Below are 15,852 nucleotides of genomic sequence, written 5' to 3' on the forward strand. Positions count from 1 at the left end.
ATTTATTAACCCAGTGATAGCGTACATGATTAGTTTAGTGCAGAAAACCTGGTGTAAATACCTCTTACGGTTTTCATGATATACATTTTCAAAGTTTGTGTTGTGCAACTTTTGAAACACTCTGTAGTATGCACAATTGCTAGTAGGTAGTTTCCTGGTGCCTGATTTTCAGAGTTGGCACCTAGCTTTGAAGAAAATTTTTCGAGCGCTGTTCATTCGCCTACTTAATGGATTTAACTAGACAACAACAGGTTTTGCCCTAGAAAAATGAACAAACAATCCAAAATGTTATTTCTCATCTATACAGATTCATTCAACTTGTAACCTAGGTATGGAGATTTTAGACCTTTTTTTTGTTAATAATTTTTGTCTTGATAAGGAAATAAATTCCCAAGATGAGTTTCAAAGTTATTCTTTGGTTCAACGAGTGAGTCATGTTTTTTTATGTTGTTTCACTGGCTTTCCCTTGTATTGTGTGCAGAGTGTAAGTGCTGATACATGCAATGTCTTCATATAAGCAGTTGTTAGGAAGTTAAGATAAGTACAGTGTACTTTATTTAAACTTCAAGGTTGAAATCTCTTGATCTGTTGAAACCTTGCATTTATAATGCAAGTTTATCTTAACATTGCAACATTTCTTTTAATTACAGGAGATATTCTATCTTCCCAACATGGAGGCCTTCCAGCAAGTTGTGTTCTACTTCCTAAACATCATAGATCCAAATGGTTGCAAGGAAACCTTCAAGCTATGCTGGCCAGTGTTGGACAAAAAAATGGAGTTCCAGTTTCGTAAAATTGTAGCCAACAAGCTCTCAGAACTGAAAGTAAGGCAAAATCGTTTGCTACATTCCATGCATTTGGTACTTTTTATTTAGCACAGATTTCTTTCTTCCACATATCAACACAAAATACAATATTACATATAACCTACAAAATAATTAATAATACGAGAGTGGTTCAGCATGCTCTGCCCCTGACATAGAAGGAACCCTCGTAGGAAAACAAAATCACTGTCACTTTTCAACATAGTCCCCTGCAACATTAACACACTTTTCCAATCGGCCTTCCAGTGCTTCAATCCCAGCAGAAAAAAATTATTTTGGTTGGTCCTGCAACCAAGCATTCACAACATCCATAACCTCGGAATCACTGGCAAAATGTTTTCCACAAAGGTGTTTCTTCATGTTCGGGAACAGGTGGAAGTCACTGGGGGCCAGATCTGGAGAATAAGGGGCATGAGGGACAATTTCAAACCCTGCTGCATGAATTGCAGCCACCGCAACTTGGGAGGTGTGGGCGGGAGCATTGTCACAATGGAACAACACACCACGGGCGAACATTCCGCGGCGTTTCTCCTTGATGGCAGTACGTGTCATTTCTTGAAAAGTGCAAATGATATTTCAGTTTTCTATTTTTGTTCATTGTATGTATATGAGGGCATGACATACTGAAATCACAACACAATATATCCATTGTAACTATTTTTTCAAATGTCAATTTTTCTCCTACCAACATTAAAAATAAAATCATAAATGAGGTATTACTCTTCAATCAGTGCTTTTTGATAATATATTTGTTTTACATGTAACAAACAAAAAACCTTGTTCACAACATGCAACAATTAGATGTCCAGAGGGAAATGTCCAATTTACAAAATTACTTAAAAATTATGTTTTTCTAAAATTAATTTTGATCCATCGTGTGTCCATAGGGCTGATGCTAGAAGCATTTTTCCAGATTTTTTGGTAAGGTGGCAACACTGCTTTTCGTGTACCCAATTTTTTTTTTTAACAAAGAAGAATTAGCCTATTATAACTGCAACTTGTTGTTTAACTACCATTATTTTGAGGTACAATGTATGAATTTCACCTCTGCTAAAAGCCCTGCCATTCTTTAAAAAGAAAAAGCTTCTTCTTTAATTCGTCTCAGGCGAATTCCTCACCAAAGTGACAAGTGACATGCCACTTGAGAACAAACATATAACTCCATAGTGGCATGACACGATGCATAAGCTTATATTCCATATTCCATTGATTCAACTTCAAGTTATGTCACTAGTCACTTCAGTGTGATATCTACCTTAGATCGATTGATTGAATTAATTGGTGTTTTAAGTCCACTTTATGCACAGTAAGGCTAATTGGGACTGGATCTACAGTATAAAGTGGGATTGGAACCACTATGTGCCTACACCGGGTGTCGAACCCGGGACCCCTTGATTACAAGGCGACGACGCTACCACTCCTTAGACGAGTGAAAGCCACCTGCTAGTACGCGTATGTTCCAGAACAACTTTCTAATAGTCTGGAGGGGAGTATTTTTGTGTGTGTATATATATATATATCGTCCTGTTCTTGTACCTTGTTACATTTGTACTTGGTACATAGTCTGATGAAGACCTTGCTAGAAGGTTGAAACATTAAGTTTGTTTATATTTTTTATAATAAAATTAATTTCTGCCTTGGTCAGTATATTGAATTTTTCCTTAGAGAAATATTGCGTTATATATGAACTGTTATCAGCATTAAGTGGAGTTCAAAATGAACGTTACACAAGCTTCCGTACACATTTTTGCTGCAATTGTAAAGTGTTATGTAGAGAGGCCATCTCACATTTGTGTTGTAAATGCTGTATTTCAGGCTGTAGCCCAAATCCCCATGGTTACGACATCAATGCTCCTGTCTCCTGGAGGTGACAAGCTATGCCTGGTGCTCCTCAAACTGGCAGAGTATGCCATCCGCATGCACATGGAGAGAGCGTATGGTGAGTGATGTTTATATATTTTCCTAATTGTACGGTAAAAGGAATTCAAATATTTAAGTTATATAAAAATTAAGATTAAGTACATAGTTGTTACAGTTGGTCTTGGACAGAAATAAATAACAAATCAAGACCTGTGGTGGATATACGTACACAAGTGTCCCTCAATGGATCTTGAAGGTTCCCAAGATTTCCCACTCTAGAAATATCTACCATCTTCAAAAAGTTATCCATGTTGAATTTCATTTATTTTAGTTTTATGACTATAATTCCTACAGTCCTCAACATAAAGACTTTCTTTTTTTATTATTTTTTTATTTTAGGATTCTTCCGTACATCATCATATTTTCTCTAGGTGCAGATATTTTCTCATAATTTCAGAATAAAATGTAAAAAATATTTTAATTTGAGAAAAAATTCTACAGAAAAAAACTATTGACAAATGAAAATTTAGCGAAGCGAACATTTATTCCATCTGAAAAAAAAAAGTGAACATATTGGTTCTTATTGATTTGTGCATTATAGTTGAAATATTAAATTGGAGAAAATTTTCTAAAGTGATGTGAAGTATAGAGTTCTGTGCCACTCTTGTTGGTTTTGTTATCTTATCCAGGCAATTACACGATGAAATGTTATAAACCAATTTTGGGACTGAAAGAAAAACAGGGTGCGATGGTTATGTGGTGGCAACAATTACACGGTGAAGAGAAGCATGTAGAATATTTGCTTTCATTTCATGATCCTAACGATGGGAGAAATCAAAATAAATATGTAAAATAGTATTAAAACTTTTCAAACTTACTTGAGTGAGTATATGTTAATCCGGACGACGTTTCGGAGGTAAATACTTCCTTCTCCTTCTTTAGGTCTAACTAGAAATCTAGACACCGGACATGGTGTTACGTGAAATAGAGTTAAATAGGGATATGGTTGAAGGAATCGGTAAAAAAACCACTTAAAAATCCTAGTTATTAAAATCGTAAAAATCCCTATCCAGGTAAAACATTCTAAAATATACTCATATTCAAAACTAAAGGACTAAAGACCAGGTGCCCACATGGCAGCCAAGGAACTCCCGTCCAGCAGTAAGGTGAAGCACGTGGGTAATGGTCTACACGTGCGGAGTTGGAGATTACCTCAATCCCCATGGGACTGATTCCCCTCAACCGCAACATCACCAATCCAATGGGAATTCACGTTCTTCCCCTACAACTCGCAAAACAATATAAAGTCAGTTTTACTTACGTTTTTTGCGAGTATAGTTCGTTCTTCAATTACGACGTTTCGAGAGATAACTTCTCTCTTCTTCAGGTTATAAGCAATTCATAGCTTTGTCAAAATATTTCTTCCATAGTCAACAGGATCGAGGATTAGGTGAAATGTGAGTGGGGAAAAAATATAGGAAGATCGATTACACTCTGACAATTTACGTTCTTAAAAGCCATCGTTACCTAAGTTAAAAGTTTTTCTTGTATGTACGCTTTGCTTGCATTATAGCATTATTTTCCTGTAGTTTACGGTTATTACAAGCATAAGAAAACAGTTTTTCTTTGTGACGTTTCAGGAGAACACATTCTCCTTTCATCAGACATTTATTTTCATTTTGACTAAAGATACAGTTATAACAATGGTTAGTAATTTTTTAAACAAAAAGAATCAGTTATATAATGGATGTTGTCAATGTTACATTGTTGTAATATAGCAACTTGGTAAGACTGCAGAATATGGGCTGCTTTGAAGGAATGTGGTTCCTAATTTTTTGGTAAGGTATTGAAGTAAGTAATCGAATGAAGTAAGTTGTAAAGTGCGGAAATTTTTTTTTATTTAAAAAAAATGAAAAATACATGTCCATGCTAGACAGTTTGCATAGCGGAGAAACAATCGAAAAAGCGACATTGTTTATCACGTTCCTGCATGAAAATAAAGAAAAGGGTAAGGAAATCCAAATCAATAATGTATTATAACAAAACATAACCGAAATTTTAATGAAGGGAAGGCTACCTGTGCAGTCCCAAACCATTTTTACGGAATCATCTCGAATGCTGCGAAATGACAGACGATAGTATGTCTATGCGAAAGGTCTAGCTTATCGCACAACACTTGAGCACACGTAAAAAAAAAAGCTTGTTAATTTAATGCCGGGTGCCTCCGTTGTCACATAAGACTATGTTGGTTATGTATTTATGCTAATGAAACCTAACCTAACAGGCCTAACCTAACCTTGTAGGCATTCCTCGTCAGTAGGCATTCCTCGTTAAAAGAAATGAAACTGTCTGTAAAGAATATGACTTCGGAACACAAAGTGGTCAAACTGTTGTGCGGATAGGAAGACCCCGAAACCGCACAACACTTGAGCACACGTGTAAAAGCTTGTTAATTTAATGCCGGGTGCCTCCGTTGTCACATAAGACTATGTTGGTTTTGTATTTATGCTAATGAAACCTAACCTAACAGACCTAACCTAACCTTGTAGGCATTCCTCGTCAGTAGGCATTCCTCGTCAAAAGAAATGAAAATGTCTGTAAAGAATATGACGTCGGAACACAAAGTGGCCAAACTGTTGTGCGGATAGGAAGACCCCGAAACAAATGAGGGCAACAGTTGTTAAAGAATATGGACGCGAACGAATTGACAAATGCATTGCTTTTAGTACCAGGAAAAACATTTTTTACGCTGAATAATATAATAGTAATCCGAAAAGGAACACCGGAAAATCGAAGCAGAAGGTACGTACTTTGTGTAAATATAAATTTTGTTCGTGTATTCAGAGGAAAACAGCAGCCCATGTTCTGCAGTGAGACCAGCAACTTAACTGAAAAAAGCAGCCTGTTTTATTTTTATTTCAGATTTTTTTTTCTTTTTTCACTGCCAGAAAATGAAAAATTGTGTATGGTTCATTTTGTTTTTATATTGTGGAGATCTGTTATGGTGAAGTAATGTACCTCTATTACCTTAGCCTGAAGGCTAGATGCACATGATTGTAGCACCCAATACATTTGATGTTGATTGTAATTTTACATTTTACTTTTGAATTTTCCCATGTTCTTGTGTGTGTAGAATGGAATTTGCTAAAAAAGAGTTGTGAATATTCATAATAATTAATGCTTATATATTTAATTGAAAAACACACGGTTCAAAAGCAAAAAATCATGATAATAAACATGTCTAGAAAAATTTCATTTTTGGACTGGAAAATCTGGAAATGCTAGGGAATTTCATAATAAAAAAATCGTAGCAACCCTGTTATTATGTAACATTTTAAAGGTTATAAAATTTTCAGTATTTTTTGTTTCAATGTTTTTCATGTATTTTCTCTATCAGAAGTTGTTCTCAAATGCAGTTATTGCTTAATTGCTTTGATAAAGGTTCATGCACTACAGTGAAAGAAATATATATTAAGAGAACTAAAAAGAAGACATTCCAACTATTATGTTTATTACCACATGGTCACATGGCCTTCTTGGGGGTAGTAATAATCAGGTAAATATAGTTCAGATATATGTCTAGCAATCTGTGTACTTCCATGTTAAAAAAAAAAAATGTGTACTTTGTGCACTGTTTCAGTGTTTCTCATGCAAATATATGGGTGTGTGTGTTAAACTTACGTATATTTAGTTTTACACAAATATTATTATACTTATTATTTCAATGCCTGCCTTTTTACATTTGTATACTTGCAGCCTACAGCGGGAGGAAGCTCATGTATGTATTGAAACATAATGGTGTTAACTAACTTTGTTATGTTACTACAAATGCTATACTTAAGAAATGCAAATACAGCAGCTTCTTTTTGATTTGAATTCCAAGGAAACCTGAAAAAATGTTTCAATTAACAAAAACATCATGCCATTAAATATGGTTTCAAGGAATATAAAGTTCACATTTTCCAAGTTCTAATTAAAGAGAATCTACTGTATTTCCTTTTTTAGAGTTAATTTAAGTGACAATGCATTCAGTGTTCGAATTAAGAGAAACAATGAAGAAAATAATGCTTGCCAATGAAGTGCATAAAACTATAAACACGATTTTATTATTAATACTTTTATAGCAAAAAGTAAACATATGTGTTACATTTCAATATCTGCTTTTTTTTTTAAAAAAATAACTCTTTTTATTGCCTTTCATAATTTTGTACGATAATGAAAACGTTTTATCATCATCATAAGAAAAAAGGGTAATGGCTGGCTGCAGTGATTGTGGAGGCCAGAGAATAATTTTTAACAAGTGAAATCTGACATTTACTTTTAGGATGACTATTTACTGATATGGTGAAATAATAGGTCAGTTTTTGTTTAGTTTTTTGCTAGTGTGGTCAGTTAATTCAGTAATTTTGATCACTTGAGTAGTTTTCATCCCTTTACTTGCAACTAGTGTAATCCTTTGTAGGGCTTTTGCTTTGCCATTCATTTGTGTTTGAGACAGTTTCTGCATTCATTTATCCCCATTGTTGCCAAAAGGGGCAGAAAAGCAACTTCAGATACAACAAATAAAACATTATGGGGAATTACTGTCACTATCCACTTAGGATGCAGAGGTTGCTTAGTTGCAAGAATGAGAAACTTCGGTTAGCACCTAACAAAGGGCAGAGTGCTTGTCAGCTTGGTACGCAAAGAAAATCTTTTTAGAAAGCAACGTGGATTTTTTTTTCATCTTCACCTACGTGAATTTTACGTACATGAAGGAATCTATTTTTAAAAGAAACTACATCATGTTTATTTTTCCTTATTGGAGTTTTATTCTTAATTTTAAAATGTATAAAATTGGTTTTATTAAACATTGAATATTTTAAGAGAAGCCATTGACAAGCCCATTCGTACATTAAGAATGAAGGTGAAAAGTTCAAACAATGAAAAACAAATAATAATAATATTCATAACACTGTAAATAAGGAATGAATGTAATTTTAAAGTCTTACAAGAAAATAGTGCATGGTTCTAAACTTTTGTTTTCAAAATCTAACTATCCAAATCAAATTTAGAAATGTCAAAATTACGTGAAATATTTTTCTAGTTTTACTACAGCTACGTAAAATTGACGTACAGTGCACAACATAACAAACCAAATCAAGACGATCAGCGCTTTCACCCTCCTTACCATAGTACTGCATTATGTCTGACAGACAATGTGAGCCACTGCTAGGTGGAGGGGCATGTAGGTGCGAGGTGGGAGGTAGGGGAGGGATTTGAGTGCAAGGCATACGTAAATTTGATGTACGGTGGTGTTCTAGGGTTAAAAAAGAAGCCATGCATTTAACATTTACCTTACAAAATCTTTATATTTATTTTAAAAAATAATAAAATAGTAGGATTTTTACTACATTACACACAATTGACGTGTATAATATTATAAAATAATAAGTAATTTTACAAATAAACCATTTCACCCCATATGACTATATTCGCAATGTAAGTAGTAAACCAATTAATCTGTTCTATCTCCATTGATTTGTAATTCATACTTTATTCCTTCTGTACATGAACTCTCTAACAATTCTCACAGATACCAATGCTTGATAATACCGTGCGTCCATTTCGATCTTCAGCCGAGAGATCGGGAGAAGCGTGACGGGCGGCGCTGACGGAGATGCCGACATTTGCAGCCTGTAATGCCTGCTTATTTTTATGGACATATGCAGACATTTATATAAATATTGCAAAACGAGCACTAACCTGTGTTATAAGAGTTGTTCAAACTGATATCCACCAAGTGCCAAGTGTGTAGACTTTCGGGGAGAATACGTTGAATAGCCTGAAACGTTCGTGCCTGTAGCTAAAGTCCTTCTGGGTCGGGCCGAGAACTTATCAGCCCCCCTCGTAACGTGAACCTTGCGGCTGGCATTCCAATCCTCTCACTGACACAACACACATACACACTGCAATAACACAAACAAGTAACGGCAAGTAACCAATAATAACACTTGCACACAGTACGAAATTAACACGCTCTTGGTTTACATCTGCTCACCACTATATTCACAGCTCTGTCGCGAAGGAACAAAAAACTCGAGCTCGGAGATTTCGGATTGCAAGGATGCTCACGAACACCATTGACTTTTAACGGTTTCGTCTACAGCGTAATCTTGATACAGTGTTGCACATTCGAAACCTCCAAACGATCCCCATCGGCACAAAACTCTTTGAAGGATATAAACTTAAGCAGGACGTTACTGGTCAAAACTATGATTAAAATGTTTTATTATCTGTGGCTCTTAACATTGTTTCTAAAGCGTACTTTTTTGTGTATATAAGGGCAGAACTTGGATGAATTACAGATGATAAATTATAACACAGGTTAGTGCTAGTTTTGCAATATTTATATAAATGTCTGCATATGTCCATAAAAATAAGCGGGCATTACAGGCCGCAAATGTCGGCATCTCCGCCAGCGCCGCCCGCCAAGCTTCTCCCGCTTTCTCGGCTGAAGATCGAAATGGACGCACTGTAGTAACAATTAAATGTTGTTCAAAATATTGTTTAATATTAATTGGAGTGTTCCACTCCAATTATAAGCATCAGTTGACGAGTTTTGCTCCAAAATAATCAAGGAATTGTATCAGAACTTAAAAATATCTCTGATGTAATGGCAAAATACATTTTTTCCACACAATACTGGTACAAAATAAATGGAAGCTTCAAATTTTGCGTAACTTCCCATTGTAATTAAACTGCGAAAGTGTTGTGCTTGTGAACCTGCAAAATATTGATACTATCTAAAAGTATTGGCCAGTATCAGTGAATAAGAGCCAACTGATACTTTCCTATACCGATGCATCGTGTCAGCTCGGCTCCTTTTTCTTGCTAAAGCAGGAGTTAAATTATTCCATCATAAAAGTGTTATATTGCACATGAATTGCCATTTATTATATGTGAGTTGTAAATTTAAAAGTGCCAACACTGTCAGGAAAAGGTGATATCACTGAGCTTTTGCTATGAGCCAGAGATCATTGTCAGTTGGGGCCCTTGATGATGTGTGAAGTACCAAAAATGACGGGTGCAGTGAGTTCTGTTCTGTGTGTGTGATGTTGAAGTTACTCAATACTGCCCTAAAATATGTTCACAACAGTAGAACAGCGATTTTGTGGATCAAAATGCAGGTGGACCGTGCCAAAAATGTACAAGAATGTCATCAATACTTGCATTAAGTCTATAGCAACAATACCTAACCGTATTTGATGGTCCGCACTATGGCAGGGTGGCTACTCACCAGGAATTCCTTGAATTTCTCGAATTGTGCATGAATTATTGGCTCCAGTAATTGTGTGAATTCTGCTTGAATTTTTCTCCAGAGATGTGAAAAATTGCCACTTTTATTAATACAAATACCATTGAATTTATACATATTTATAAATGCCCTGAGGCAAGTTTTTCAGTTTAGTTTTATTTTTATTGAGGAAGGAAAAGAAAGTTGCTACTTTGTAGAACAATATCTGACAGACTGAAGACAAGATACCTTGAAGATGATTAGGTAAATTTTAGTCTGAAATTCTTATACAATTAACAATTTTTTGTAGATCAGAATATAAACCGTAACATTTTGTATTTGTAGATGTCTTTCGAATCTGAGTATGTGAAATGGCAAATGTAAACTCCGCACCTTAAATTAAATATCTAAAATATATATATATACACCGTGTAATTGAATTGAATTAGATTGGATACTTTGGAATCAGACACACCCTTTATATTATTAATATATTTGTGTGTGTTTGTGTGGGGGGGATGGGGGGGGGGTGAGAGGTGGTAAGATGTAAGTTGAAATAGAAAAAAACACGTTCTTGTAGCCTTGAATTTTCGGAAAGTTTGCCTTGAAAACCGGGAATTATACTTGAATTTTATCATAGTCAGAGTAGCCACCCTGTATGGGTAAGTGCATTTCTTGAGGAGGTTGTGATGTGTGAGTGAAACATGAGGAAAGTTGCATCATGCTGGGTTCCCCATATCATTGTGTAACAATCAGATATGGCTACGCATTGTTATTACAGGCTTAATGCAAGTCTTGGTGCATTTTTGTTACAGTCCACCTGAATTTTGATCCACAATTGTTGTTTTACCTCGGCAAACATGTTCTAGAGCAGTGAACAAAATGGTGTTCATTTCAACCTCACACACACAAAACCGAACACTCTGCTCCGACCACTTTTCATACTTCACACATCAACAAAGGCTCCAACTGACAATGCTCACTGTCTCATAGGATGTTGTTATCACCTCTTCCCAACAGTGTTGCCACTTTCAGATTTACAACCCACGTATTTTCTGAATGTGTAGCCATAGAAAATGATAGTGTTACACTATTCCTCAACCTCAACCTCTTCCCAACAGTGTTGCCACTTTCAGATTTACAACCCACGTATTTTCTGAATGTGCAGCCATAGAAAATGATAGTGTTACACTATTCCTCAACCCTTTCCTTCATGCTGTTCTCTTGTTTTACTGCAGGAGTGAAGAAGGAGACGCCAGCAGTGAGCAAGGAGTTGCAAGAAGATAGAGCTTGGAACCGAGCAACAAGGGCTGTTGTGAAGGGGATGATTGTGAAGGAAGCACAGGAGTTGGGTGATCGGGTCTCAAGGGTTTCTCAGCACATTTCCGAAGCAGAGGACTTTGCACAGTGAGTAGGATTTGTGTTTTTATAATCTACCAATTGCAGTATTACGTGCAAAATAATCTCACACAGTTGTTTTTAGTTTTAGTTTTTAGAAGAACATTGATATGCAGTATTACGTGCTGCTCTTCCATAATTCTAACATTTTCCCCTCTGTTATGTCTCGCATTCAATATGCACAGACAGGAGGAAAATGAATTCTTATGGAAGCATTAAATCATATCCTAGAATCCTGTAATGTGCAAGGCAGGCAGGCAAGTCACATAATTATAAATATAAAGAGGTCGTGCATGATGCAAATTTTCTTTTCAGGATAGTATGAAACTTCTAGGAGTCAGATTTTTTAAAAGCAATAAATACACAAAGATAATTTCTTCTTTGTGTCTGTGTGTGTGTGTGTATGCTTACATTTTATAACATCTTTCTTTTGACTTATAGTTAATGTAAGCATTCATTTTTCATAACTTCTTTTTTGGAGGGGAGAGTAAGGGGCAACCATCTTGTAAGGCACCTTTTAATAGTTTGGGATATCTTAGTCCTCAGAGATAATATATTTTTTTAAAAGTAATGAATGAATAGTTTAAGAATTAGGAAGTTTTTAACAGACCTATTTTTTTTCTTCTTGGTAGTGGACAGTCCTCAATTTCGTTTTATTTAAGGAGTTTATCCCCATACTGTGTGATGGGCATAAATAGCCTCTTTGGTAAAATGCCCATAAATAATCGTACAAGTGTATGCATTTATTTGCATGATAGTATGTAACAATTTTGGTTCATCACATGCAAGATTATTTTGAATCCTGGCTTCGGCATGGGTTACATATACTCTTTGTGGGTATCTCTTCATCAATTTTATGTAGAAAAAATGCTGAAATATGTAAGGAAATATGTAAGTATATTAAATTATTTAATATACATATTTTTTCTCATTTCTGGTCTGTTTTTTCTGTTCTTGGCAGTAAAATATGTAATTATATTAACTTAATTTCTCATTATTATTATTTTATTTTAATAAGTAACCTTGTAGTAATAAAATTGTAATGTCTTAAATTACATTGGAAAATTTGTAAGGTAATTGATAAACTGATTCTTAATGACAACAGTTTTGAGTACAGTGTGAACAGATACGTATTTTTCATTGCATGAGATGCATTCAAAGTCTAGAATATTGACGCCTTAGACTGCACCGCCGCAGTGTGGGACTGCTTGGATACTGCACGTTGCTCCATGTTGCATATATGTGAACATATATCGTGCATGAAAGTTATACATATTAATATAAAAAAGAATTATATTTGGAATGCATTTGTCAAGCATTTTCTGTCTTTCAAAAATAGTTTGTGTGCTTGTTTTCAATTATTAATGTGAAATTGAACATGTTGGAAAAATGATTCAAATCGTTTGTTCGAACACAAATGCTTTAACACCAACTTCTACCCCCTTTTTGCATAATTTACGAGGATAATAATGTCTTTGATACCACCACCACAACCACCACGACCACGACCACCACCACCACCACAACCACCACGACCACGACCACCACGACCACGACCACCACCACGACCACGACCACCACCACGACCACGACGACCACCACCACGACCACGACGACCACCACCACGACCACTACTACTACTACTACTACTACTATTATTATTATTATTACTAGATGCCAAAAATGCGTGGTTGGGCCTCTGATTGTAAATTGAAACTCAGCACCTTAAATTAAATATTTTAATTATATTACATATACCGTTTAATTGAATTATAATTTTTGGATGTTGGAATCTCATAGACCCTTTATATTATTAAGATATTTGTGTGTGTGGATGTTGAAAGGCGGTAATACGTAAGGTTGAAATAGAGAAAGTATCTGCTTGAATTTTTGGAAAGTTCGCCTTGGAAGCCGGGAATTATACTTGCATCTTATCATGGTCCTAGAGTAGCCACCCTGTGTACTCATGACAACCTTCACCATTGTATACATACTGGTGACAGGTACAGTCACGGAAAAAAAGTACTTCCCCTGTATAGCTTTAATACCAATAGTCTCTAAGGGCGAAGTATTTCTTTCCATGACTGTACATTGGTTTTTGAATCATAGTTTTCCTCTTTCTTGCAATCATTTCTACTGAAAACATTTCAAGACATTTGGTGCTTATGCCATAAATGATTGTGCAGGTCTCTTGAAGAAATGTGGCGAAAGCAGAAGCTGGAGATCCAGACGAAGACTGAGATGCTGCAGGAGATAGCGAGCAGAGCACCAGGAGACCTTAGACCAGGATTGGTGGTGGCTGAGAACCCTGAACCCATAGAAGGTACGATACTTTCAACTTCTAATTGTTGTTCACACATGACTATATTCGTCGTAAGGGACATTTCTATGTAAAAAAATGGCTATATTAGAATCCTGTATGAATAAGATTCAAATTCATTATAAGGAAGCAAAATTTCACTGTACATGACACTAGCTCTTGATCACAAACAAGTTTGGAGATATAGCTAGTACTAAATTTCCTTAATAGATGTCTTCCCAATGTCCTCATAAGGACATTACTTTAAACGTAATAAATTTAACAAGTCTAATATTTGCTTGACAACAATTGACTAAGTTTGTGATTTGTCTTTAGCACACCACATCTTGGAAATAAAGTTTTGGTTTGAATTTATGTCAGTCTGCAACTGTTAGAGAGACAGAAGTGAAGTGCATGTTGTAAAAGGTGGGATAAAGTGTTCCACCTTGGAAAGAGTGAACAAGAAATAAGGAAGTACGAAGATTTTTAGTTCTTTTTGTTTGATTGAAAGGTTGTTTCAGCTGTGTAATCAGTAAGGAAAATTACAGTTGTAACATGGGTATGTTGTTGGAAAATTGCACCTATAAATCATGAAAATGTACAAAGTTTCTACAAAACAAATAGATGCTATGTCAGAACTGGCAATAACAGATCAGTGGAATTCATAACAACAACAGAAGTAAGACAAGGTGATATTTTATCCCCATACTTGTTTATCATCCTGATGGATGATGTTCTGAAAGAAATAAAACCAAACATGAGAAAATTCAAGGTGGGAAATTGGAAACAGAACTGTAACTGTATCTGAACTTTTATATGCAGATGATATTGTATTGTTTGCAAATTCACAAGCAAACCTACAAAGAAATTTAGAAATAATAAATGGCAAAGAAATATATGAAAATAAACAAAGATAAAACAACTGTGTTACAGATAGGGTGAATAGAAACACCCTGCATAATAAGCCTTGAAGATTCAGAACTAAAACATGTACAAAGTTTCAAGTATCTAGCAATCAATAGCAATGTAAAAATATATGAAGAATTAAACACTCAAAAGTAAAGAATACAAACAGATTATATTATGCCATAAACAAATGATTTTTAAGGAAAAAGGAAATAAACCAATAAACAAAAATGATTGTGTACAAATCAAATTATGTACGAACTTTGATATATGGAAGTGAATCCTGGATAATTAATGAAAAACAAAAACAAAACTTACAAACAGTAGAAATGAAATATTTGAGGAGAACAGTGGGAAGGACCAGATGGGACAAAATCAGAAATCAAACAATCAGAATAACATTAAACACAAAACCAATATATCAGGATGTTGAGCACCTGTAGAACTTACAAACAGTAGAAATGAAATATTTGAGGTGAACAGTGGGAAGGACCAGATGGGACAAAATCAGAAATCAAACAATCAGAATAACATTAAACACAAAACCAATATATCAGGATGTTGAGCAAGCACAATTCAGATGGTTTGGACACCTCAGCAGAATGCCTGAACATCGAATTTCTAAAGAGGTATGGGGGGCAAGAATGGGACGATTGGATGTGAAAAGACTGAAAGGAAGACCACATAGGACATGGAATGAGGGAATAAAGGATATGCTGAGCAGGAGGAACATCTCGTGGAGTGAAGGAAGGCTAACCCGGATTTTTCTGGATTAAAATTCTTTATGTAGCTGGCATGTTCTTTGCATCATTGTTCATTTGTCCTAATAAACCAACATGTAACAGTATTTTGTCGTGTAAGATTTTTTCCAAGTCAAACATTCCTCATTGTAACGTAAATGGTATTTTTTGTTTACTTTGTGATTCTCTTTGTGAGTTCTATGTTCCCAGTGGACACATGAAGTTTACTCCTATAATATTGTTCAAAATTAGTAGATTAACATTACTTCACCAAACAGAGGGATAATTATCTTTCTCTTGATTATGCTTCAGGATTGGTTTTGTTTAGGGCTATGCTAATCTCAGTTTGAGAGCTGTAATGTCACAGTCTTTCTTGTGTTGATGCAAATTTGAAGGTTGTCCCAAGAGTTCATAATTATCTATGTACGAGGGCCATCCAGAAAGTAGTGCCCGTTAACGCTGTGTGGAGTGCTAGTGATGCAAGTAGCTGCCACTTAAGGTCAAACTACTTCAGTTGACTGACTGCACAGTGTGTGCGAAGTTTCGTAG

At 35.3% G+C, this 15,852-nt stretch overlaps 1 protein-coding gene across 1 annotated transcript in view; it reads left to right on the forward strand.

Moving 5' to 3' along the window:
* dgt6 (dim gamma-tubulin 6) overlaps positions 1 to 15,852 on the forward strand; it is a 54,559-nt gene that overhangs the window by 10,675 nt on the left and 28,032 nt on the right. The window contains exons 3-6 of the mRNA XM_083126141.1: positions 651 to 824; positions 2,640 to 2,763; positions 11,199 to 11,367; positions 13,545 to 13,681. Coding sequence (XP_082982267.1) covers positions 651 to 824; positions 2,640 to 2,763; positions 11,199 to 11,367; positions 13,545 to 13,681 — 604 coding nt within the window. The remainder of the gene's footprint in view (positions 1 to 650; positions 825 to 2,639; positions 2,764 to 11,198; positions 11,368 to 13,544; positions 13,682 to 15,852) is intronic.

Source organism: Lepisma saccharinum, chromosome 1, assembly GCF_977018435.1.
Source record: "Lepisma saccharinum chromosome 1, izLepSacc3.1, whole genome shotgun sequence".
NCBI lineage: Eukaryota > Metazoa > Arthropoda > Insecta > Zygentoma > Lepismatidae > Lepisma > Lepisma saccharinum.